This window comes from Fusarium odoratissimum (assembly GCF_000260195.1).
Source record: "Fusarium odoratissimum NRRL 54006 unplaced genomic scaffold supercont1.15, whole genome shotgun sequence".
Classification (NCBI taxonomy): Eukaryota; Fungi; Ascomycota; class Sordariomycetes; order Hypocreales; family Nectriaceae; genus Fusarium; species Fusarium odoratissimum.
This window is the reverse complement of record NW_022158701.1, coordinates 428,672-453,144: the sequence shown is the minus strand read 5'-3', so window position 1 is coordinate 453,144 and position 24,473 is coordinate 428,672. Positions and strand designations below refer to the sequence as shown.

General features: G+C 48.1%; 10 protein-coding genes across 10 annotated transcripts; 7 read left to right on the top strand and 3 right to left on the bottom strand.

The window, feature by feature from the left end:
* Positions 1 to 643: 643 nt before the first annotated feature.
* FOIG_09371 (uncharacterized protein) lies at positions 644 to 2,049 on the bottom strand. Its single transcript, XM_031209618.1, has 3 exons — positions 1,990 to 2,049; positions 1,107 to 1,932; positions 644 to 1,056 (listed from the first exon to the last, which is right to left on the bottom strand). Exons 2-3 carry the CDS (start codon positions 1,876 to 1,878, stop codon positions 788 to 790), a joined length of 1,041 nt encoding a protein of 346 aa, XP_031060705.1. The 5' UTR covers positions 1,879 to 1,932; positions 1,990 to 2,049; the 3' UTR covers positions 644 to 787.
* Positions 2,050 to 4,546: 2,497 nt separating this feature from the next.
* Positions 4,547 to 7,141, top strand: FOIG_09370 (uncharacterized protein). Its single transcript, XM_031209617.1, has 5 exons — positions 4,547 to 5,236; positions 5,288 to 5,484; positions 5,537 to 5,666; positions 5,719 to 6,093; positions 6,161 to 7,141. The coding sequence occupies exons 1-5, from the start codon at positions 4,769 to 4,771 to the stop codon at positions 6,956 to 6,958; spliced, it is 1,968 nt and encodes a 655-aa protein (XP_031060704.1). The 5' UTR covers positions 4,547 to 4,768; the 3' UTR covers positions 6,959 to 7,141.
* Positions 7,142 to 8,383: 1,242 nt separating this feature from the next.
* FOIG_09369 (uncharacterized protein) lies at positions 8,384 to 9,518 on the top strand (the record flags this gene model as incomplete). Its single annotated transcript, XM_031209616.1, has 5 exons — positions 8,384 to 8,537; positions 8,592 to 8,634; positions 8,687 to 8,702; positions 8,757 to 9,047; positions 9,093 to 9,518. The coding sequence occupies 5 exons, from the start codon at positions 8,384 to 8,386 to the stop codon at positions 9,516 to 9,518; spliced, it is 930 nt and encodes a 309-aa protein (XP_031060703.1).
* A 742-nt stretch (positions 9,519 to 10,260) lies between these two features.
* FOIG_09368 (uncharacterized protein) lies at positions 10,261 to 11,309 on the top strand. The gene is made up of 2 exons (XM_031209615.1): positions 10,261 to 10,625; positions 10,679 to 11,309. Exons 1-2 carry the CDS (start codon positions 10,394 to 10,396, stop codon positions 11,266 to 11,268), a joined length of 822 nt encoding a protein of 273 aa, XP_031060702.1. The 5' UTR covers positions 10,261 to 10,393; the 3' UTR covers positions 11,269 to 11,309.
* Positions 11,310 to 11,799: 490 nt separating this feature from the next.
* FOIG_09367 (uncharacterized protein) lies at positions 11,800 to 13,943 on the top strand. Its single transcript, XM_031209614.1, has 5 exons — positions 11,800 to 12,210; positions 12,263 to 12,438; positions 12,496 to 12,683; positions 12,736 to 13,340; positions 13,393 to 13,943. The coding sequence occupies exons 1-5, from the start codon at positions 11,984 to 11,986 to the stop codon at positions 13,772 to 13,774; spliced, it is 1,578 nt and encodes a 525-aa protein (XP_031060701.1). The 5' UTR covers positions 11,800 to 11,983; the 3' UTR covers positions 13,775 to 13,943.
* Positions 13,944 to 14,547: 604 nt separating this feature from the next.
* FOIG_09366 (uncharacterized protein) lies at positions 14,548 to 17,748 on the top strand. Its single transcript, XM_031209613.1, has 2 exons — positions 14,548 to 16,661; positions 16,716 to 17,748. Exons 1-2 carry the CDS (start codon positions 14,865 to 14,867, stop codon positions 17,559 to 17,561), a joined length of 2,643 nt encoding a protein of 880 aa, XP_031060700.1. The 5' UTR covers positions 14,548 to 14,864; the 3' UTR covers positions 17,562 to 17,748.
* Positions 17,749 to 17,917: 169 nt separating this feature from the next.
* On the top strand, positions 17,918 to 20,622 carry FOIG_09365 (uncharacterized protein). Its single transcript, XM_031209612.1, has 4 exons — positions 17,918 to 18,758; positions 18,809 to 19,158; positions 19,211 to 19,356; positions 19,421 to 20,622. The coding sequence occupies exons 1-4, from the start codon at positions 17,928 to 17,930 to the stop codon at positions 19,891 to 19,893; spliced, it is 1,800 nt and encodes a 599-aa protein (XP_031060699.1). The 5' UTR covers positions 17,918 to 17,927; the 3' UTR covers positions 19,894 to 20,622.
* FOIG_09364 (uncharacterized protein) lies at positions 19,193 to 21,073 on the bottom strand. Its single transcript, XM_031209611.1, has 2 exons — positions 20,807 to 21,073; positions 19,193 to 20,749 (listed from the first exon to the last, which is right to left on the bottom strand). The coding sequence occupies exons 1-2, from the start codon at positions 20,964 to 20,966 to the stop codon at positions 19,989 to 19,991; spliced, it is 921 nt and encodes a 306-aa protein (XP_031060698.1). The 5' UTR covers positions 20,967 to 21,073; the 3' UTR covers positions 19,193 to 19,988.
* A 90-nt stretch (positions 21,074 to 21,163) lies between these two features.
* FOIG_09363 (alcohol dehydrogenase) lies at positions 21,164 to 22,685 on the bottom strand. Its single transcript, XM_031209610.1, has 6 exons — positions 22,385 to 22,685; positions 22,250 to 22,328; positions 22,024 to 22,164; positions 21,852 to 21,965; positions 21,612 to 21,806; positions 21,164 to 21,552 (listed from the first exon to the last, which is right to left on the bottom strand). The coding sequence occupies exons 1-6, from the start codon at positions 22,541 to 22,543 to the stop codon at positions 21,257 to 21,259; spliced, it is 984 nt and encodes a 327-aa protein (XP_031060697.1). The 5' UTR covers positions 22,544 to 22,685; the 3' UTR covers positions 21,164 to 21,256.
* Positions 22,686 to 23,283: 598 nt separating this feature from the next.
* FOIG_09362 (alcohol dehydrogenase) lies at positions 23,284 to 24,351 on the top strand (the record flags this gene model as incomplete). The annotated part of the gene is made up of 2 exons (XM_031209609.1): positions 23,284 to 23,802; positions 23,854 to 24,351. 2 exons carry the CDS (start codon positions 23,284 to 23,286, stop codon positions 24,349 to 24,351), a joined length of 1,017 nt encoding a protein of 338 aa, XP_031060696.1.
* Between the last annotated feature and the right edge of the window lie 122 nt (positions 24,352 to 24,473).

Sequence of the window (24,473 nt, the reverse complement as noted above, 5' to 3'; positions counted from 1 at the left end):
GACAAAGCGCGGGAAACGATTGCCTGACCTGTATGTTTATCAGCCGCCTCGCTCAAAGAAATGTGTGATTTCTTCCTACCGCTCTCCTCGTACGAGGCCGGAAAGGCGCGTCAAGAGGCGATGCAGGGGCTTTCAGCTTGAGACGCAGATGATGGATTGATTGGCCCAAAACATCGCCAAGGTGCCAGACTCCCGCGTTAATCCTGGTCTAAGTGGCATTCCGTTGTTGTTTTGCTTTTGTCATGAAACGAATTGAGTAGCGAAAACTCTGACGTTTCTGTAATTGGCCTGCTTAGAGCCCAATTATGAGAAGCAGATGAGGTGCTTCATTGGTGATCTCTGTGCTGGATTGAAGATGTCAATGGAGACTGGCTCGTAAGATGATGAAACATTCTGGGGGAGACCCGTGCTCGCCTGTTGGAGATTCACATTAGTGCCCGCAAACCCTGGGTATTTCCGGTGAGGGATAGCACTGGAGACTATTACGCAGACTTCACTGGGGCATGTCAAGCAAAATCAGGACTGCTTTAGGTCATGTCTTTCGCATTTTGCATTCTTGAGTCATAGTATAGGTCACATTGGAAATGAAGAACAATTTGCCACGTCACTTTTTCCATCGGTCTGTAGGATACTTGAGTACTGTGTTCTGTCTTGTCTGCCGAGAGTCAAAATACGGCTCACTACTTTTCATTCAATGGCACCCCAATCATCCCTCTGCAAAAGACCAAGACTACCCATAATAGTCATCATACTTCCCACAGCCATTTGTTGTCACTCGGTCTGGTGCTTAAGCCTTGGCCATAAGGAAGGCTTTGACGTTGGCAAACTTCTCAGCGGTCTCGAGAAGCTTCTCAGCATTGTTGGGATCATAGGAGAAGTTGACAGCACGTCGGGAAACAGCGACAACAGGAGTCTGTTCCTGCTCCTGTCCCTTTTCATTGTCTTTGAGCTCAAAGGCTAGCTCAGCTGGCTGGGAGGAGTTGGAGGGGGAATTGCCAGGGGCCCAGCGGCTGGTGGAAATGCCCACTTCGTCGGGGTCCAGGATGTTCTTGACTCCTGTACGCTGATGTCAGTCACCGTTAGGATTACAGAGGGAATATTCTTACCAGAGTCGAAACCGTGATTGTCGGCGTTGTCACGTTGTTCACCAGTGGGGGCAGTGTTGGTAGTCCACTCATCAGCGGGAGAAGAAGCGGGCTCAGCAACAAGAGAGTCAGTTAAAATAGGCCCGACTGGAGATGAAGAGGCATCCTTTAGAGTAGCATGCTCAGAGCTGGAGAATCCACTAAAGTTCTTTTCAACGGCAGCCTCGAAGCCGGGCTTGAGCTCAGCAGACTCGGAAGTGGGCTCAAAGGCGTGCTCATGGGTGGGCTTAGTAGGTCCAGCGAGCTCAGCGGTAAGACTGGCACCAGATTGACCGGCGTCGGCATCGAAATGAACGTGCTGGGTGATGTTGATAGCCTCAGTGATGGGACCAGCGGGCTCAGTAGAGGTCTCGACGTGGTAGGGACAGGCAGGCTTGTTGAGCCAAAGCTCGGAAATGAGCTTAGAACGCTCCTCCCAGCCATTCTGGGCGTCGACAGAGCGAAGAAGAACAGACTCCAGGATCTGCTGAGCCTTGAGTCCGTTGCCGACTCGGTGCTCACGGGGAGTACATTCCGCGCAACGGGCCTTCACAACATCGCCGAGGTTAATTCCTTTGGTGGGAATCTCACGGTCGATTGTGCCGCAAGAGCCGAAGAAGCAAATGCATTTGCCGCGAGCGGCGTCACAAACGGTACGATCCTTAGCCACGAGGTGAAGCTTTGCACAATAAAATGCGAGAACTGGCGCCACCTCTGGGGCGCACTGGGCAATGGTGATGGTCTCACGGCACATCTTGACGACCAGATGAAAGCGCGCGAAGGAAAGCGGAAGACGCGTGAGGGTGAACTACACAGACAGGAGATGAGAGAGGGGAGATGAAGGAACGGTGGAAGAGATACTTACCGTCGGTTCAAGAAGGGAAGAGTTCAAGATCTCTCGTGCCTTGAGTGCGGTGGAGTGGAGAAGGAAGGAGGGAAGAGAGAGGAAGGGGGAGGAGAAAAAGGCCTTAGTGAAGTGCCTCAGTTGCGTGCCCTAAAGATCAGGCAGCCGTGAGCGTGAATTCAAAACAAAAGAATGAAGAGGAAGGAGAGAGAAGGCGCTAGTGGGAGTACAGGCACTGACGAGACAACTGCTGTAGCTCAAAAAAGTTGCAGTGGATAATAGGGGGTTATTGGGTGACTCGAGGCCTGAACGTGCGGAAATAGAGATGAAGATGGGACGAAACGGTTTAGTAAGGGGGATATGAGCGAAATTTGAGTGTCTATATGCCTTAGATGCGAAAGTGAGGATGCAAACCAGAAAGACGAAGCAGTGATGCAGCTCCTGAGTAACTCCTTATTTGCTCTTGATATTTTGGTACAAGGAGATTCATATGGAGCTCCAATGCTTGAGTCGAGTACTATTCTAAACCCATTTGATAACCAAGGTTACTCGGTATGTATTGCATATCGTGAAAGTGATGTTTGTTTATTAGTGTCTGTGTGCATTGGGGATTGATGGCAATCTGATATGTGCATCTAATTAGGCCTATATACTCTCCAACTCCATGCCTAACTACCCCAATAAAATCAAAAACAGATACCACATATGTATACCACGAAGATCAATGATTCGAATTTATCATGATCACATTTGCTGTGTCTATTGCCGAGTGTAACTGGTGGTTGCCTTTGAAATTCTAGAAGGACAATGGATGTTTTCCACTTTTGATTGCCCTACGTGCATTACCAAAGCAAGATCAAGCAACCAGGAATCTCAACCCCGCTTCCACGGCGGTGGAAAAGGCACCCAGTGAAAGAAGTTTCTTTGTGTGTTAGCAAAACACTACAAAGTGACACTCGACGACTTTTCGCCCTTTGCTTTTACTACGACAACAAAACCACGCCTGCTATCCAAAGAGATCATGTTTCTACGAAGACCGACAGAAATCCTCGAGATTCACCGCTGGTAGTGTTATTGTATTATAGCCTCCCTACAAGCGCGGGAGATTTCCTTTTGTCGTTGGGTTTCGACATCCTTCTTAGAGTCAAATGCATAAAAAAGCAAGTCAACTCAGCTCAGATAGGGCTTTGATACAGGGCTAATGGTATAGATAGCCGAGAAGCCCGTCGTTGGCGATCGTTGCTTCTTTCTATCGACCAAGTACGGAGCCTCTGACCACGAGACACCTGCGCTGCAACATCTCAGTGATACAGCTCCATTTGTATGCAGCGCTCAGATAGTTAGAGCTTGGCTCGGGGCTAGGAACAATTTTGCTTCCCAGTGTGCAGTTTAAAAGATTCGCGATCAATGTCCACAACTCCCCCGAAGCCAAGCAGACAACATGCAAATTGAAAGATTTGACATTCATCTGATCAAAGGCTCAGACCTTGGCGCAATGACAAGCCCGGCCAAGTCAACAGGCAACAGAATTAAAGATTGGGTCTTCTCCACACCAAGAAGTTCTTGTGGAATGTGTCTTGCACTTCGGGGTAAACTGGGTCGGGTCCACATATCTCAGCTACTGGTTAGCCAGTCCCAGTATTCGATGATCGATTCAGTTTATTTGGACCACAACGGGTGATCCGAGTGGTACACAGGTCACCAAGTATGATAAGTTGAGCAGTCAAGTTGCCAATGCTTGGTAGCTCCGAGGTATGTAGCCAATCTCAACGCCGCCAATCAAGCTCACCAAGAACTTAGCGGAGGTCAAGATAAGCTTGTCCTTAGCAAACCACCAACGCTGGCCATATCTGGCTCAAATCCACGTGCTCAATATCCGGGGTAAGCGAAAAACACCCAAAACCTCACAGTCATCAACAAAAACTTGCTCTTGGGACGATTCAAGAATTGACGTCAAGTGCAATGTTTGGTCGACAGACTGTGACGCACGCCCAGACTAGCGCCAAGTCACCCTTGTCGTGGGAGGGTCGCCCATTTAAGCTTAATCGAGACGGCTTACCGGGGTCCTCACGCCGATGATCGTTCTTGGGGGAGACATAACGGGCTTGGCGGACGATTTAACGTCGGCGGCTTGGAGCAGGTTTGTGTGAGGCTCTTTTGGCTTCATTTTTGAGTTTGCGGAGGTTAACCGCTGATTGACTTTGGGCAGAACTCAATCGATAATTCTCCGACTCTGGGCCATGGTAACGATACGGACGAGAGCACCCCTGCTTGTAAAAGAACAACAAATCTGATACAATGAAGCGGCCTTAATTGGAGAAACCACGACGTGAAAATAGGCATGCCGTCAGTTGTAACTTCAACTCCCGTTACATCCAACGCGTCATCATCACCCAGTCTCCCCTTGAAGGATTCGAGAGGCAGCAGCAAAGAGACATCTCACTTCATCTCACCTCTTGGACAACGTCATAAAATGGGCTGCCGAGACAGGGATACACCGAGCTTTGAGCCGCACACAGCCAAAGAACCCGACGATCATCTTGGCAGCCTCCACTGCTCCATCCTCAAACTTCTTTGAACGTTTGCTCATCGTGTGGAGTAAGTCGTCTCGAATCCTTTCCAAAAAGCCATATAATAATTGGGCCGTCCCCAGCTTCTGCGACTCTATTGCATCCAAAGTATTCCCTTGACAGAATCCGGGGCCCCAACTTCTCCCCAGACTCAGTTGCCAGTGCCATTATCACCCTCTTGAGTGGCCTGCTTCTCATCTGCTGTCTTGCTTCTTCTAGACAAGCGCACGATGCCTCTGCCAAGAGCCGACAGCGAGGCTCCGCCTGCCTACGACACGGATCACATTGGCCCCAACAACGACAGCCACCGCAACTCCAGCAGCAATGGTACTTTCGTCAATGATAATGAGGGCGTCGGCTTCGGCCAGCGAAGAGTCTCCAAGGCAACTCTTCTACGCAACCCTCTGGCTGGCATGACTCGGGAAGAGGTCCTGGCTGACGTTGACGCTTTTGTCGAGTCCAAGGGCCTCACCGAGCACCGCGAGGATTTCCGAAAGGGAGCTCTCGTTGCTCAAGTTAACAACACACCCGGTGGCTTTGAGAAAATCGAGATTCTTTCTGAAGATGAGAAGGCGATATTGAGAAAGGAAGAGACTTCTCGATGGCATCAGCCTTTTGCCTTGTACTTTCTCTGTACTCTCTGCGCCGGATCGGCTATTGTTCAGGGCATGGATCAAACCACCGTAAACGGTGCGCAGGTATGTGAAACTGCTTTGTATGCCACTGGCGGGTGTATCTAACGATCATAGGAATTCTACTTTAAAGAATTCGACATTACAAATGAATGGATGAAAGGTTTGACCAATGGTGCTCCTTACCTTTGCTCTGCCGTCATTGGTTGCTGGACCAGTCCGATTCTCAACAAGTATACTGGCCGTCGAGGAACCATCTTCATCTCTTGCGCTATCTCCACAATCACTGGTTTCTGGATGGCTTGCACCACCTCGTAAGTCTTCTGTGCCTGTCCCGAGGCTTGGGATCTCGCTGACATCTGCCAGTCTTGGTAACTTCTTGGCTGCTCGTTTCATGCTTGGTTTTGCCGTTGGCGCCAAGTCTAGCACGACACCCGTCTACTCTGCCGAATCCACACCGAAGAACATTCGTGGAGCCCTAACTATGATGTGGCAGGTGAGAATACCCTCAATAGTGTTGAAGGTTCATAGTCTAATCAACCTTCCAGATGTGGACTGCTTTCGGTATCGCCCTTGGCTTTATCGTATGCGTTGCTTTCCAAAATGTCACCATAATCGGCGGCCCGAACTCTCCATGGCGATGGATGATGGCTTCAACCTCTGTCCCTCCGCTGATTGTCATGCTTCAAGTGTACTTCTGCCCCGAATCTCCCCGCTGGTACATGGAACGCGGCCGATTTGACAAGGCTCTCCGATCCGTCAAGAAGCTTCGCTTCTCCCCTGTCCAAGCTACTCGTGATATGTACTACGCCTACAAGCTGCTCGAGATTGAGCGTGGTGAGCGAGAAGGACGAAACCTGCTCAAGGAATTCTTCACTGTGCGCCGTAACAGACGTGCTGCTCAGAGTGCCTGGTTCTGCATGGTAAGATATCTAGCCCCAACATGAGCCCCAACCCTTTGATTTAGAATTTTGCTAATATTATCGAAAGTTCATGCAACAATTCTGTGGCGTAAATGTGATCGCATATTACTCTACTTCTATTTTCACCGATGCCAACTACAGCCTTTCTGAGGCCCTCCTCGTCTCCATGGGTGGCGGCATCATCAACTTCCTCTTCGCCATCCCTGCAATTTACACCATTGATACCTTTGGACGCAGAAATCTCCTTCTGGTTACCTTCCCTCTCATGGCAGCATGCCTCTTCTTCACTGGTGGAGTATTCCAACTTAGCGACGAACCTCGTGACCCCAAGATCGCCACCATTACTTTGGGCCTTTATCTCTTCATGGCGGTCTATTCTCCTGGTCTTGGACCTGTGCCTTTCACCTACAGCGCTGAGGCTTTCCCTCTCCATATCCGAGACATCGGTATGGCCTCCAGTACAGCTATCACCTGGGGCTTCAACTTCATCATCAGTCTCACCTGGCCAGCTCTACGAAGAGCCTTCTCTAATACTGGTGCCTTCAGCTGGTACGGTGCTTGGAATATTTTTGGTTGGATCTTCTGCTACTTCCTCCTTCCTGAGACTAAGAACTTGACTCTTGAGGAACTTGACAACGTTTTTGGTGTCTCCAACAGAGAGCATGCTTCATACTACTGGAGAAAGCTGCCCTGGTACCTCAAGAAGTATATCCTGCGCAAGGATGTTGCTCCTTTCCCTCCCCTGTATGAGTTTGCTGCCAATGACGGACATTATCCTCATGAGAAGCCTGATACGAGCCATATTGAGGGCAACAACGCTGTCGGAGGCACTCAGGATAAGGAACTCTTCCCCGGGCCCCGATGAGTCACTCAATCATGAGGCGTCTGGATGAGGAGGAATGATATTTTGAACGAACATTATGTATTAGCTATAAGTTTAATGTTCGGCATTTAGTCAAGACTGGGTAGTGCCGCGTTTTTTAATGTACATTAGGAGTTAAGTGTATTTGCCTGGAAGAACAACATGAAGTAATGAACTTGATCATATGAGATGAAGGCCATGTTGCAGTACTAGAGTGATTATTTCATACGAAGTGTCGAAGTCAAGTCTCTTGAATGGAGTCAATGTTTCAGAATTCAATACCAAGCCAACACATACATCATAGGCTTGAATGCGCAGCTGAAGTGGTGTCCAGCACCCAATGTCGGATTTTATATCACAGCCTGATCAGTGTTAAGAGTGCGTGATTAGTTTGGAGAACTGCATAAATCCACCTTGACACCCCCTTCTACACCACTGCAGTAAGACGGGCTTGCATTATGGCAAATGAAACAATGAGTTAGAGGACTTGAGCAGCAGGGAGTTAAAAATAGCATGGACTAGAAGAGTGGTACTGGCTCTTTTGTATTAAATCAGGCTCTCGCACTTCTGACTTCGGTTTTTAATTCTCTATCTGTCCTCTACCTGCTGACCTGGAGCGAAAAGCTTGGTATGGCTACTTCAATGAGACAATTGCTACTCAGTTGCGACACAGAGCGTGATACAGAGCAAGATTTACCAAGGGAGCCCTTATCGCAGAAAGGCTCAACTTGGCGAGGGATATTCGGCTACATACAATCAGGCGATTTATCAGTAGCCAAGGCATTCAAAGACGCATTTTATGATCTGACCTCCTTTGGAAAACGTCACAAAAATGATCGACGATTCGAATTGAGCCTCATCCGACAGGTTCTCTGTGTCGGTTCCTGGAACTTATCTGTCCCCGGCTTGCTCATCTATTTATGTCTGTTGCCACTGGACTTCAGCGACGAAGAAAGCCCCTGCCAGCCAGATGGAGAGTTTCGGTTCGATGGGATAGATCGGCGTGATAGTTTTGATTGGTGGGCGCCTAGGGGATTCTTTCAGATTACGCTTGGCTGGGGTCGACTTAGTTTTGGGACCGTAAAGCTCATTGACGTTATATGGGACTTGGTAAGTGCCCGTGGCGAAGGCTAGACCTGATGATTATGCGATTAACATAGAGTTATAGGTTGTTGGTCGAGGGGACCAGACACTCGTGGCTCTTGTATCATGGCGAGTGTTTGTCGAACATCTCCAACTCTCTCTTATTACAAAGCCGGCGGCTTATAGCACAGTGTGGCTTATCAGGTTCCAGAAAGACAACTCCGCGCTCGCAAGCCGAAACTGGCCTCTTGCTTCTTCAAGGTTGGCCTCGCATCCAAAAAGGTCATGTGCTTCATGATTTGGACAGCATTACTCATTCTTGCTTTCCCGACATTTGCCAGTTCAATGACCGGTTATACGCCGTACAATAAGGCTTATGTTAACGGCACTACTGGAAAACTCATCCAGTTTCCGGCAATCGCCCCTATCGCTTATGTGATAGGAGATGGGGATAGAGTAGATGATCTTCACAAAGACTATCCCGTGTTATGGAAAGGCAGTAAGGCGATTTACCAGGCACATAGTCAAGTACGCAAGCTTACAAGTTTTTTAGACTCAATAATGACTTCCAGGTCTTCTGCGGAGCTTTATGACACGTGTGATGGGTGGGAAGACGTGAATAACACACAGGCTGACTGCCAGCTGCAGAGAGACGTCTCACAATGTATGCACCCCCCAGTCTGTTTGGTCAGGGTATTGAATATTAACTACTCGCTAGATGTTCAGCTCTATGGATTTGATGGAAAGGGTGGTCACGAAACCAAGCACGGCCAGAAAACCTATCTCCGTAACAAAACACTGGACTGGCCACCCCTCAACGTACGTCAAGGCGTTGTATCTCCCCACCCCATTTTACTGGAACTGGACGGCCAACTTTACCGGCATGGCCTCTTCAACCCCTCTTAACCCTTATCGACACAGTTCAGAATTGACATTTCTGGTTGAGGATGAGGTATACAATGTGAAAGATGTCCAAGATGAAGGAATATGTCAACCAATAAGGAGTGGAGTATGTTCATAGCATTGTGATCCCACCAAAAGCTGACACGCATAGGAATCTGTCGAATATCAATGGGGCTTTTCATTTCTTCAGTTATTCGTCATGACTGTTCTTCTTCATTCGTGGAGTATTGGCCTTGTTGTGTTATGGACGACGGCACGCTTGACGCTAAAACGAAATAATATAGCAGCATCGCCTGAAGGCTGGAAGAGTCTTCTCAAAATGACGGACGGAATCAAAGAACAATTGATGTCTGCTGGCATGATTTGGGAAAACCTCACTGACAAAGAGCTGCAAGGCGAGATTCGGCTACTTCTCACAGGGGGGCCAGTTCCTATATCGTCGGAGGAATCTCATCCAGAAAAAACCCTACCTCAAGGACATTTCAGTCTATGGCGATGGATGTGGAAGCACAAATTGCGTCTTCTAGAAGGTATCTTCTTTATTGTTTTCACTTGCCTGGAAAACTCTTCGTTCTGATGGACTATACTACCACTTCGACAAAGGGGTTTTCTGTATGGCGGTCGTTTTGTACACCACTGCAAGCATGATCATCGCCTGTGCCCTTGGAGCGACATATCGGCAGAGGCTACTAATCCTGTTGGCAAGCATTGTTTTATGCTTCCCCTTCTTGATGTACGATGCCACGGATCGCGATCTTGTCTTGCCTGGGTTCTGTTTGGGAGCATGGCTTGCCTTTTTTCTTGGTTCTTCGCCGGGAAGTCGTGCTGTCTTATTTGTCATTCCTGTTCTTTGTAATTATTTTGGTGTTCTTGGCTTCTTTATTTCTGCAGTTAAAATTCGGCGACCGTACTATTATCATTATCGAGAACAATAAGTCAGCAGACTAGGAGGCAACATGGCTTCTCTTCCTACGCGTAGGAGGCTAGTTTCGAGAGTTTTGAAAGTCATTTCCCGCCTCAGAATATCCTTACTAGCCTCTGATCCTTCTGAAACTTAAACCCAACTCACCACGTTAAAAATGCGGGAATAAGTCCCTGAACACGCTGTTTTGTAGAATGTTAAACTTCTATTGGCTTACTCAACGGTTATCAAAAGTCAAGTGCGTCATTACCTGCACCTAAATCCAACGCCCATAAACTATCATGGTTGTTCATTGGCTTGTTCGTTGCTTACTCATCCGTCTTCACCTCGCATCGAGTTCTGGGCCTAACATCGTGGTATCGTGCTGTCTAGGGAGGCTGGCTAGCGGGACAAGGGTCTATAATCTGACAAACATGAGATATTCTGTTAAGAACTGCATTGAGGCGCAGCATGAGACTTTTTATCTCTTTCCTTCCCCTCTTGCAGTACTTTCTCAGATGTTTTGAGCCTCAAGCTGAGCTGCTGTTACGATGCTTGGCCTTTTACCAGCTTGTGTTGCGGTTATAGCTTTTGCGGGCCATGTGCAGTGTAGTTCCGACTTCATTACACCCGAATTATCGAGTGCACCGTGGTCCGAGAATCAAGTTTATGAAGTTGACGACGAATTTGAAATCAAATGGAAGACCGATCATAAAGGCTGCAATCTCTTCCTATGGCAGGACTATCCGAAATTGGCGGTGGAATGGTACAGCAAACTGTTAGGTAAATATGATCGATATTCCTGTCTGGTCCCCAATTGGCTAACCAGAGTCAAGAAAACACAACTGATACTTCGCACGTTTGGAACGCAAGTTCGAGTGGTTTCTCCCAAGAGTCCGAAGACACTGTCTTTCACTTTGCTCTGTACTCATCGGACAAGGATATCCCGCTCGCAAATTCCGGATCCTTCAATATCTCAGGAACAAATTCTTCAAAGCTCAAAGCAACATCTGTATCAAATTCAACACCAGCTTCGACAGCGTCTCAAGCATCAGAAACCTCGACGGGTTCATCGGAGACAACACATCACTCAGCAACAAACTCCGAAAATGACCCAGGATTATCGACGGCAGCATTGGTTGGAATTTCAGTTGGCGTCACAGTAGCGGGGCTTTTGATTTCTGGGGGCGTAGGCTTGTGTCTATGGAGACGCTTCACGCGTAAACGGACGACGGAGCGAGTGGATAACATCGAGAAATCCGATTTTACAAAGGCTGAGCTGGGCAATGCGCAGATATTACAAATAGGAAGTTCAGAGCTTGATAGCACGAGAGATGCAGCTGAGCTTTGGGATACGCAAAAGCCGGGAGAGCTAGGGGATGAGAACAAGATACGGACGATATACGGACTTCATGAGGCGCCGTAGTTACAATAGAGTACGACAAAATTGAACGAGGTTGATTGATAGCTATCTTTATATGCTGTTTCCTTACTTTTGCAAATCCTTATGTGCCGCAACATAAACCTAGTATGTCTCACAATGGCACAACGTTAGAAATCAATAGTTATTCCTGTTGAGTCTTTGCACTTTTGCCTACCTAGGGTCTTAAAAGGTTTGTTTCAACTTTCTTTTTTGTCTTTCTTTTTTGGTCTTTGACAATGGTTTTGGCTTGATGTATCTGGTTGAGAAATCATTGGCTTGGTGTCCGAATCAATCAACTGGGCAAGACATCGCCACCAACATTAAATCATGTCACTATTCCAAAAAGTGGCAAAATGAACTTCAGGACATGCAACCTATGGAAAAATTAAGTCGTGGTATCATATGATCCGTACGGTCAATCAGCCAATATTACTCGGTGTGAAATGCACCGAATTCCCTCCACTTTCCCGACCAAGGGTGCTTTAATTCAAGCCTCCAGACTTTTCCTCCTCCACAGATCCGAAAACAATCCCAGCTAATGCGGGGAGATCTGTCAATCGTCCGGGGCCCCAGATGCACCATGAGCTTAATTGGTATCGTGCCGGTTGAACCACGGCACTGGATCATGAGATGGAACTATCATCCTGTCCCTATAAGTAACTCCTGATACCAAGCTTGATCATGATGTTCACACTCAACATCATTGAGCTTCTCAAGAATGTCGAACATTGAGCGAACTACAAGCAAGGCTGACTCCATTGGAGTTGACCACAAGGAGACTATCCTAGCTGTTGAGGTTGCGGAGGAGAGCAACACAACTGTTTGGAAGCTCCTGAGAGAGAATGTTCGTGTCATCATTTTCACTTGGTTCGCGAACTGTGGTGCATTCCTCTTCGGATATGATGTCCTCGTCCAAGGAGCCATCAATGCCCTCCCTATGTTCTCGTAAGTCGAAAACCTCCAAACCCGTATCTGATGCAAATGGCTGACCAGGTAGAATCACCTTTGGTTCTCCCTTTGGCGAGACCTTCATCCTTCCAGCCTTGTGGCAAGGTCTTTGGCAGGCTTTTAGCGCAATGGGAATCATGGCTGGCGCAGCAAGCAATGGCTTCCTTCAAGATCGGTTCGGTCGAAAGATCATGTTTGGAGTTGGAGGTCTCATCTCTGCCGTTGGTAAGTCGAGATAGGAAAGCTTTAAATATTGATCCAGTCTAACTTGGACTTTTCCAGGAACTGCAATTACCTTTGTGTCCGGCAATCCCGGGACGGTCGAACAAAGACGCGGTGTTCTCTTGGTTGGAAAGTTCTTCATTGGCCTGGCTATGGGTATTAGCATGTCGACATGCCAAACATACGTATCTGAGATTTCACCACCCAAGCTTCGAACTATACTTCTCGGCTTTTATCCCTTCATGATCGTGAGTACTACTATCTACCGACATACAGATGACGCTAACAAAACGTTACTAGACTGTTGGTCAGATGATTGCCATTACGGTCGTGTTCAAGGAGGTCGCTACAATGACACACTGGGCTTTCAAGATCCCTTTCGCTTCTCAGTGGGCCTTCTCCGCCTACTCTGTCATCGCAGCCCTAGTCGTCCCCGAAAGCCCTGTATACCTCGCCGGTAAGAACAAAATCGACCAAGCCAGAAAGGCTTTGACTACACTTGGTTGCGGAAATATCGATGAACGAATATCGATCATCGAAGCTACAATCCAACAAGAACAGAGAATGAATACAGAGCAGCCTTCGTTCTCGGAGTGCTTCAAGGGTACCAACTTGCGAAGAACTCGTATTGTTGCTCTGCTCAACACTCTCCAGCAGTTTATGGGAATAACTCTGGTCTCCAACTCTACCTACTTCTTCATCATGGCTGGCATGACCCCGACTTTCTCGCTCACTCTCAACCAGATCGGCGTTGGGTTGAGTATGGCATGTACCCTTGTCTCTTGGGTTATCATGTCCAAGGTTGGCCGAAGGTTTGCTATCCTCGCAAGCTTTGTTGTTGCTGGAGCCATCTTTATTGGTATGGGTGTTGCTGGCTTCTGGCCCCAGAACCAAACAGCATTGAGGTGAGTTGCCCCAAACTACTTTACCACCATTTTATACTAACAACTGCTATAGATTCATCGGCGTATCTCTTCTTCTAGCTGCTTGCACCGGTAACTTGGGCACAGGATCAGCATATCCCATCGTGGCAGCCGAAGTTCCTTCAACCGTCCTTCGAGCCAAGACTCTTGGTATTGGTTTCTTCGTCAATGCTTTCATGACCTGGGCTTTCGCTCTTTGTGTTCCGTACATGTTCAATGCTGATCAGGGTAACCTGGGAGGCAAGATTGGCTTCGTCTTCTTTGGCTTCTGCGTCATTGGATTCGTTCTTACCTGGATCGAAATCCCCGAGACCAAGAACATTACTTATGCCCAGATCGATTATCTCTTCCAGACTAAGACTCCGGCGCCAAAGTTCAAAGAAAGGTCTACTACTGCTATTACTGAGGAGGCATAATGTTTCAAACTCAACGACCTTAGCAAGGATAGGGAACTTCGAGTGTTAATAGTGCTGATTGATATCTCTGGTGATTTTACACACAGGGTTGCTGCCTTGTTCCATATCGATATGGGGTTCATGATAGCCTGCGTTGATAGCCAAATTCGAATCAAGCATATTCTACAGATGCGCTGATGGTTGTTGTGAAGCGATGTTCCAAGCCTTTAGTCATCGTTGAAGAATGGTTGCTTGAGTTCGGGTAGATGTACTTGTCTAATGCAACGTGCATGGCTAGCCCAATCTCTTCGAGAAAGTATCGACATACTCTGGTTTGGATCTGGCCACAAAACAGAATGGATTCATCTCAACCCCAAGTAAAGTTGGATGTAAAATGAATATTTGGAAGAGCTAGAAGCTAACTGTCTAAGGAGGTAAGAAAACTTAGGACCTTCATCCTAACTAATAAAAAGATTTTAGGTAAGTTTAGTATATCTTAGACCTTTAGACCACTTAATTTTGACACTAGTTTAATTTCAGTTATCTTCTTGTTTCCCTAGGAGCCTCTTGCAACGGTATGGGTCATTGTGTTTTGTATTCTACAAAATCGTCCTAGATTTCATTATGTCGAGCCAATGCATAATTCCGTTACGTAGTGAGACCCATGTATCATCTACGTAGACTCGTGTATGGGACTCACGGAGCTATAATGAACCGACTTTTACCCATGCATTCGCCCGCTAGGGATCAAAGTCGATCATCAGACCACTAGATCCTTCATAGCTCGGAGCTGTCGATGCACTCATCAAACTCTAGACCGCTCCAGATCGGTCCCCAACTCCAAAATTGGAAATAGTTCCACCTGAGGCGTACATGATGAAGCGAAGTTCAGCCGTAAACCGCACCTAGCGGAACGCCTCCTCATCGGGATGTGGAGGAAGCCAAGTCTAGCCAAGAGCCTCATCGGTTGTCATTGACCCGGCGTTAACAAATGACCGAAAGCTGGAGCTGGCGATGATATCGTACCATTACAAAAGCTCTCATCTCATGAAACTACAATGGGCTGACTGACGCCTTGTCAGGGTTGTCTTCCATTCCAGCCACCATCACAATGGCAAACGTCAAAGTTGTCGACGTCAGACTCGAACATTACAGACCTGGAAATACTCTTGGAATTAACGAGACAAAGCCTCGCATCTCATGGCGCTTTGAAGGGACCCATTCAAGTCCCACGCAGGAAGCATATGAGATTGAACTCACAGAAATCGACCCAAAGTCGCGACAGCCTCATGAAGCAAAAACCTACAAAGTCAAGTCATCGCAAGCGTACCTCGTTCCCTGGCCTAGTGGCGAACCACTAAGTTCTCGCCAACGCTATGAGTTTCGAATAAGATCATACCTTTCCGACGAACGTGAACCAACGCCTTGGAGCGATGTTGCATTTGTCGAAGCTGGTCTCTTGAACCGACAAGATTGGTCAGGTACCCAGCTCATTTCAGCACCATGGTCCGACGAACAGGGCAAACCCTTGCCTGAAGACTTGTTCCGCAAACAATTCAGCATCACTGGCGGCATTCAGTCCGCAAGGCTGTATATCACATCTCATGGAGTCTACGAAGCTGAGATCAACGGAAAGAGAGTCGGAGATCACTTTCTTGCGCCTGGATGGACAGTGTATGAGCATCGACTGAGATATCAGGCCTTTGATGTGACGGAACTTCTTTCCGATGGCGAGAATTGCATCGGAGCTCGTGTCGCTGAAGGGTGGTTCAAAGGCCGTTTGGGATTTGAGGGTGGAAAGCGTAATATCCATGGAACGCAGACAGCGCTGTTTGCTCGACTCGAGATCACAGCAAAGGATGGAACCATCTCGAAAATATCGACAGATGAGACATGGAATACGACCCAGGGACCGATCCGAATGGCTGAGATTTACGACGGGGAGAAGTACGATGCCACTGCTGAAATAGAAGGGTGGTCAGCAGCAGGTTCTGTGTCAGGAGATTGGCACCAAGTCGAAGTTCCACCGCCTTTGTCTGAAGATATAGCACTCGTCGCTGGATCAGCGGAGCCAACTCGAAGGATTGAGAGCATCAAGCCAATCTCAAAGATTGACACGCCTTCAGGCAAGTTAGTGCTCGACTTTGGGCAAAATCTGGTTGGCTATCTTCGCATCCGTGTAAACGGCTCAAGAGGCCACAAGATCACCCTCTATCATGCCGAAGTCCTAGAAAACGGTGAGCTTGGAACCAGGCCATTGAGACACTGTGAAGCCAAGGATACCTATACTCTTCGTGGTGAAGGCGAAGAAGTCTATGAGCCTAGGTTCACATTCCATGGCTTCAGATATGCCCAAATCGACAATTGGCCTGGGCCCCAAGACGACATTCTGAATAAAGTGGATGCTGTTGTTTGTCATACCGATATGCAAGAAACAGGCGACTTCCACTGCTCAGACAGCATGCTCAATCAGCTATGGAGTAACGTCCGTTGGTCAACAAAGGGCAACTTCCTCTCTATACCTACAGATTGCCCTCAGCGGGATGAACGTCTCGGCTGGACCGGCGACATCGCTCTCTTCGCCCCAACAGCGACATTCCTCTATGGATGCCACGGAATCTTAAACGATTGGCTCAAGGGCCTCTACTACGAACAGAAGAAGCGCAATGGTATCCCACCGATGGTCTCCCCTAATACCATCGTGGATGGCCTCTTTGCTCAAGTCCATCCATTTGCGATCTGGCATGATGTCACTGTACTAGCGCCTTGGGCGTTGTGGGAGGAACACGGGGACTCCGAGATTCTGGCTCAGCAGTATGACTCGATGGTGGCGTGGCTGGATGCTGTGCCTATGGACAAGGCAGCTGACAAGTACCATTTGTGGGACTCAAATATGTTCCAGCTAGCTGTAAGTGTTATCTTCTTTCGCCCGTTGAGGACGCTTTACTGACATGGATACCAGGACTGGCTTGACCCCAGTGCTCCTCCAGACGCTCCTCAGAAGTCAGCAACTGACATGATGCTCGTCGCCAACGCATTTCTGATACACTCATATGACATCATGGTTCGAATTGCAGATATTCTTGGAAAAGACGACTCCTCTATCTACAGGGCAAAAGCAGCTACTGCCAGAGAACAATATGCCAAGCACTATATTTCGGAAACTGGCCGTTTGACATCAGATTCACAGACAGCCTACGCTCTAGCCATTTGCTTCAACCTACTCACCACGCCTTCCCAGCTGAAGTTGGCAGGCAACCGTCTCGCTGAGATTGTTCAAGCTAATCAATACCGCGTTGGCACCGGCTTCGCAGGAACACCATTCGTCTGCGAAGCTTTGGCAAAAACACAACATATGGATGTTGCATACGGCATGCTTCTGAACAAGAAATGTCCTTCATGGCTATACCCTGTGACAATGGGCGCGACAACAATATGGGAACGTTGGGACAGCATGCTGCCTGATGGCTCGATCAATCCAGGAGACATGACCAGTTTCAATCACTACGCCTATGGTGCAGTGGCTAAGTTTATGGTGGAGCGTGTCGCAGGCCTGAAGCAATTGACACCCGCGTGGACGAGATGTCGAGTAGATCCTTGTGTTGGTGGTGGTGTTACATCTGCGAAAGCGTCGCATTTGACACCGCATGGGAAAGTCTTAGTCTCTTGGAAGTTAGTCCAGGGGGGCGAGGTACAAATTGACGTGAGTGTACCGCCATTTACAGAAATAGAGGTCGTGCTTGGAGATAGTGACTCTGACGTTCAAGTCGTTGGACATGGAGAATGGTCTTTCAAGCGATACGTATAGTACAAGACTGACCGAAAATAACACTAAAAGGCCTCTATCAGTTGCAGGCATCAATCAAATCGCAGTTTATGTGACTCAGTTGGCCAATTGTTTGCCGACATCGCAGAGACCCGAGGTGATCTGTCGTGAGGGGTTTCCGAAGGATCATCTTGGCAACACGGAAACACATCTCCAAGCCAACTGATTCGATGAGTGATCACGTAAATCTTCAATTGCAACAAAAGGAAATCCGCTTCTAAGCTGCTAGGGCCAATGCGAGATGGGTAAGCCCTCCGACCGAAACTCACCTTATAACAATGAGAAGGCGCTTTCCATCTAAGATCAGCTTCTCTTCCAAACTTCATCTTCAACCTCAACATTTTCACCATGACCTCACTGCCTCAAATGGACGCAATCGAGCCTGCAACAGTTCAGTCTAATCGTGACCTCTCTGATCATGTCGAGAAAACGGCGACTGCCGACTCCGTTGCTGGCTCGGTAGACCAACCAGTTGATCTTGACACCGAAAGCAACAGCGGAGATCCAGAGCTCCAAGATCAATCACAGCGTCTACCATTCTTCCGACTCATTCTTGCCTACCTCTGTCTATGTTTCTGCTACTTTATCTCATATCTCGACATGAACTCTGTCGCAACATCATTGCCCACTATATCTGAGGCTCTCGATGCTGGTCCGACTGTTACATGGGTCGGAACGTCATACCTTCTCGGCCAACTCTCATTTCAGCCACTTTATGGAAGAATATCCGATATCACCGGACGAAAGCCCATCCTATTGTTCTCAATGTGTTGTATCGTGGTGGGTGGTCTCCTCTGTGGCTTCGCTCGTACGCCCGTCTGGCTGTATGTCTGTCGTACGATCAGCGGCATTGGCGGAGGTGGCATAAGCTCCTCAGTGGCTATCATCGTAAGTGATCTCGTCAGTCTGAGATCACGAGGGAAGTATCAAGGATTTATCAGCCTCGCCATTGGGATCGGAGCTGCTTCCGGTCCATTTGTGGCCGCTGGGCTAATACAGCTGACCACTGACGGATGGCGATGGGCGTTCTGGGTCCCGTCGATAATGGGAGCCGTGTGTTTTCTGCTTCTTCTCCTACTTTTGCCTCTGAAGCCCGTTTCTGGGAGCTTCAAGGAAAAGGCTCGCAAGATTGATTGGATGGGTGTTATGGCCTCAATAGCAGGTATCGTGCTGACGGTTGTAAGTATTTCGAGCACCCCAGGAGCTACATGTTCTAATGATTGACATAGATGGCGATCAATTCTGGTGGAAGTATGTGGGCCTGGGAGAATGTGAAGACCGTCTCCATCCTCACTATCGGCATCATCATGCTGTTTGTCTTCATCATTATTGAGGCTTTCTCTGCCCGAATCCCCATCATTCCCTTGAGACTGTTCAGGCAGAAATCCCCAGCTGTTCTCATCCTCACAGGATTCTTGCACGACTTCGCGTGGCAGTCTACGCAGTACTTCGTTCCTCTATACTACCAAACTGTTCGTGGCTTCACGCCTCTGAAGAGCGCGATGCTCATAGTACCGTTTCTGCTCGCGCAAGGACTTGCTGGCGCTGCTTCAGGGCCTATCATGGCTCGTTATGCAAGGTAAGCAGGACTTGTGGTTGAATGGCCGATGTAATTCCTCACGCATCTACAGATACATGCCCATCTTACGGACTGGTTTCGCAATTTGGACGATCGGTGCCGGCCTCAAACTTCTATTCAATGAGCACACTCATGTCGCCGTCTACGTAGTAGTTCTAGCTGTTGAAGGAGCTGGGATAGGATGGGTCCATCAGCCAGGTACGTCGAACGCTTCCTTTGACGATGGACTGTCAATTTGTCTAATGCACTAACTCCGATTGAGGCCTTGTTGCACTACAAGCCAACTCTGCAGACGAAGACCGTGCTGTAGCGACAGGAACTCGCAACGTCTTTCGCTCCCTCGGCGGCGTTGTTGGTATCGCTGTGTCCACACCTGCACACTATGCAACTCTAAGCAAAGCCCTTTCACAAACCAGCGAGGTGCCGGAATGGCTTCGTGACCGTGTTTTGGATGGAACCTGGGCTGTTGGAGACCCCAACACACCAGAGTTCGAAAGCGCTATCATCGATGCGCGCATGCAAGGTTTTCGAGTGATCTTCATCACAACTATACCTCTTATGGCTCTATGTCTCCTGGCCAGTTTCTTTGTGGATGATATCCTGCTGAAGGGCGACGCTGGCCAGGGAGGTATGAGAGAAGGAGGCCAGATGACGAGGTCAACAAGTACTCCCACGGTGCCATCGGACACCAAGAGGGATGACTCGCAGCAGGCGGAGGCTTCTAAGGGACAATAACGGTCCACAGACATGCCACAGTTCATATTATCTTCTGAGTGTTGCCCGGTATTCTCAGGACGTGCCATAATCGACTTTGAAGAGCCTTTCCTATTTCATGGACCGGTGTCAGTATCAACATCAAACGTCAACGCAGGTTGTCCCCTCTTTCTCCGCCAATAATTCGTCGAATCCATGATCTCAGGGCAATCTTGAATCAGGCTCCCCCATTTCTTCACAAACGCGGCATTTACTTCCCAACCTCTTGCATCCCAAGCGATAGTCCACACCAAAAGCGACGGCTGCTCCCCCACTCCTGCTCCTTCAACTCCCAACAGATCGCCACAGAGTTCATCATCGTCGAACAACCCTTTTTGCATACCACGAAGAACATTGTCGCGGAACTTGGGGAAAGGGAACAGGTCTATCCAGGGATGATGTGCCGTCGAGCGCTGCAGCGACGTTGGTTGAAGACTCGCGGGACAGTTGGGTGATGGGATTTGGATTGGGCCGGTCTGGTAGAAGGGCGATATGAACTCATCCCGACATAGACTTTCCTTTGGAAATCCAATTACTGTGGCGTTGTCGGCTATGGCGTTCAGAACATTTAGGCGGATGATTATGTGCAAGTTGGATGGGCGCGGGGTTTGTAGTGAATAGTCTTCAAGAGACTGACGTATCAAGTTTCGAAGTCTCTCTGCTTCGCATACATTGGGTATGAGTAAAATCCCATCGCCAATGATCGGTGCTCTAGCAAATATCGAAGGGAAAGTGTCTCTCAACACCACCGAATCATCATGAGAAGTATGAGTGGATGTCGCTGTGACAGTCTGGGATTGTTGTCCATCTGATGTATAATGAGCACCCTTTCTTCGGCCTATCGGTGGTCTAGTTATCAGTAAAGCCATGCCGCCATGTCATGGAGTATGCTCACGCCATGCTCTTTGATTGAGCCTGTTCTGTCGTCGCTTTCTTTCCTGCCTTGAAGTTACACCAGTCCAATCGTCTGCATGAGTGCGGAGGTCGGGAAGAGGTTTGAAACGATCAAGTCCTGCAAGCACATCTTGACCCTTGACCGCTGAGCTCGAGTCCATTTTGATCTAGGTGATTTATTCAGTGTAATTCCCGTAATGACTAATTACAATTGATGCCAGGCAGCGGTGGTATTCTCTGTCTCTCGGCCGAATGCTTGATGGGCGGGGTTGATCAAGGAAAGCACTGGGATGACTTTCAGTGAAACATAAGTAAATTTTAGCGCATTATTGCAGTGGAGTTATTGGTAATGACGTCGCTGTCCAATGAGAATCATGTGTCTATCCATTATCTGGGGAACCTCCCGGCAATAAGTTGCCCTTTGCTATTTTAACTGTACTAATGAACCAATCTAGTGGCCGACCAAAGCCTGATGAGTAGCACTATATCTATTCCCCTGTGGTTTAGCCGAATCAATAATCCTCCTCATCTCAGCCTTTTCGTCATCAGTCAAGTCAACATTCCTAGATGCCCAATTCTCCTCCAAACGGTGCGCCTTGGTCGTACCAGGAATAGCAATCATTCCCTGGGACGCAACCCAAGCAAGCGCGATTTGCGTCAAAGTGCATCCCTTGCGAACAGCGAGTTTCTTGATCTCCTCTACTATAGCCTTGTTCTTGTAGAAGTTTTCGCCTTGAAACTTGGGTACTGAATGACATGTTAGTTAACGTGAGCTGCAGTAAGTTGGAGGTGTGATGAAAACGTACCTGTTCGTCGAAAGTCGTCAGGTGCGAAATCATCCGGACTCTTGTAAGGGAAGTCATCGACGAGCCAGCCGTGGCCAAGTGGGCTGTAGGCGACGTAGGCGATGCCGAGCTCTTTCGCCGTATCAATAAGACCATCGGTCTCGTGCAGTGTCTCAAAGGCCGAGTATTCGGCTTGGACAGCATCGATCTTTGCAACTATTATTTGTAAGTCAAGCTCACTGGTTCTAATGATAAGCTTACTGGAGTTGGCCTTGCGCAAGGTGTTGGCGGAACATTCGGATAGGCCAATGTACTTTGTCTTTCCCTGCTTTCGGATTTCATCCAGAGCAGGAATGGACTCCTCGAGCGGCGTCTCTGGAATGGAAGGTTAGAATCATCTTCATTATAGTATCTCAAATCGAAGAGCACGTACTAGGATCAATTCGATGCAGGTAGTACAGGTCAGGGGCAAAGCCAAGTCTTTCGATGGTCCCTTCGATATACTCCTTGATGTGGGAGGCAGAATTGGTCACTCCGCCCTTACCAAACACATCGAAACCACACTTTGAAGCGACTATGATTTTGGTACCAAGTCAGCGAAGGCTCAAGTCAAACCCAATTTCAAGTTCCAAGTCTTTGTGAACTTGTTATCAACTTACTAAAGACCTTGTCTCGAACGTTATGTTTCCTGATAAAGTCCCCAAGAAGCTTTTCGTTAACGCCAGCCTGATATACTACCTGTTAAAGAGAGTTAGCACGTCCATGGCATCTGCTACTCCTTTGCTTGGACATACAGCTGTATCCCAGAAGGTGCAGCCTAGCTCAATAGCTTTGAGCAAGACTGGTTCGGCTTCCTCAAGGCTCAGGTTAGAGCCGAGACCAAAGCTCATGCCCATTGCTCCAAAGCCTGGCGATGGAACAGTGATGTCGCCGAAGGGAATAGTTTTGACCATTGTGAATGAAATAGTAGTAGTTTGAAAAGTAAAAGATGAGTATTTGTTGCCAGGATACTGTTGAGTTGTTGTTCGAGTGATGTTTCATAAATACTTTTTGATAGACCTTCGGCTACCTATTAATAGTCCTCACAAAATGTCAATTATCGCGTCTGTCTAATGAGGCTACGGACTTAGCTGTAAACTCCATCAGGAGATAAACGAAGCAATCCACAATGACGTTGTATAACGATCGAGACTCCACGGTGGGGCCAGGAGTCCTCGGAAGATAAGCCAGTCGCATAAGGTTAAAGATCTGATTCTGGGAAATGCCGTTGCCTCTAAATCCGTGGAATTGAGTGGGGGATAAGCCAGTTGCATTAGCGCCGAGTAGAGGCTGTCACCAACAGTTCAGCTGTAATGCCTGTCGTGGTGGGTCTTCAACAACATGCTTCTGTCCCCTCGCGCTTTGAGATATAAGATTTCACTCAGTGGCAACTCATGCAATCGGCTTATTGTGCTGAAACCGCCCACTAGGTTGATATAGCATTTGCGGTACTGACCTTATGAATCGGCGAGATGGGAAATTACATAAACCAGTGGCATTTGCTGCCATTCAATTCTTGTTCAACATGCAATATCTTCGATTGAGAATTATCTAGCAATATTTTACCAAATTCAGGTTGAAAATCATGACGTCCGAAATGAAATATGCCCGGTAAGCATCTCATAACCCTTTCTGTTCCCAAACAGCGACTAATATGTCTTCTAGGGTTGGGAAGTCTGGTCTCAAAGTCTCACAGATCATCCTGGGATGCATGAGCTTCGGCGACAAGAACTGGCAACCCTGGCTTCTCGACAAAGACGAAGCTCTCCCGATCCTCAAGTATGCCTTCGACAAGGGCATCAACACGTGGGATGTCGCCGATACATACTCGAATGGAGAGTCAGAGAGGATCCTTGGCGCGGCTATCAAGCACTACAACATTCCCCGCTCAAAGCTGGTCATTATGTCCAAGTGCTTCCAGTTCGTCAATGAAGAAAAAGGCCCTATAGATCCTGCAACTCTCACCAGTAACGATGGTTCTCGCGTCAACAGAGTCGGCCTCTCTCGAAAGCACATTCTTGATGCAGTGGATCAGAGCGTCGAACGACTGGGCACCTACATCGATGTTTTGCAGATTCACAGAATGGATCGTGATGTTCCGCCAGAGGAGATTATGAAAGCACTCAATGATGTAATCGAAAGTGGAAAGGTTCGCTATATTGGTGCCAGCTCGGTATGTTGACCTCGGCCATATTATTCTTTGGCAAAGCTAACGGCCGAGAAGATGGCAGCTTGGGAGTTTCAAATGCTCCAGAACGTCGCCGAGAAAAACGGATGGCATAAATTCATCTCCATGCAAGGTCTATATAACCTTCTGTACCGCGAAGAAGAAAGAGAAATGAATCCTTACTGCAACTACACCGGCGTCGGTCTGTTCCCTTGGTCTCCCCTTGCCGCGGGAGTTCTTGCACATTCCTGGACCGACAGAACAGATGCTCGAGAGCAGAAGGACCCCTTCCTCAAGCTCCTATTCCGCGGTGAAGACCAAAACGCTGATCGAGCCATTGTTGACCGTGTTGAGCAGTTGGCTCAGAATAAGGGTGTCGCTATGGCTCAGATCGCGCAGTCTTGGCTGATTGTGAAGGGATGCATGCCTATCTGCGGTTTGGAGAGTAAAGAAAGAATCGATCAGGCAATGGGGGCCCTTCAGGTAACACTGAGCGATGAGGAGATCGCGTATCTCGAAGAGCTCTATGTTCCCAAGGTGCCATTCCCTTTCTGAGTGGTCATGATAAAACTTCTGGATGGATGTGGAAGCCAAGCTATCTCAAACCAACTATTTGACATGCATATGAAAATTCTATCAATAATTCTTATGTGGCCATGAATTCAATGACGCCTATT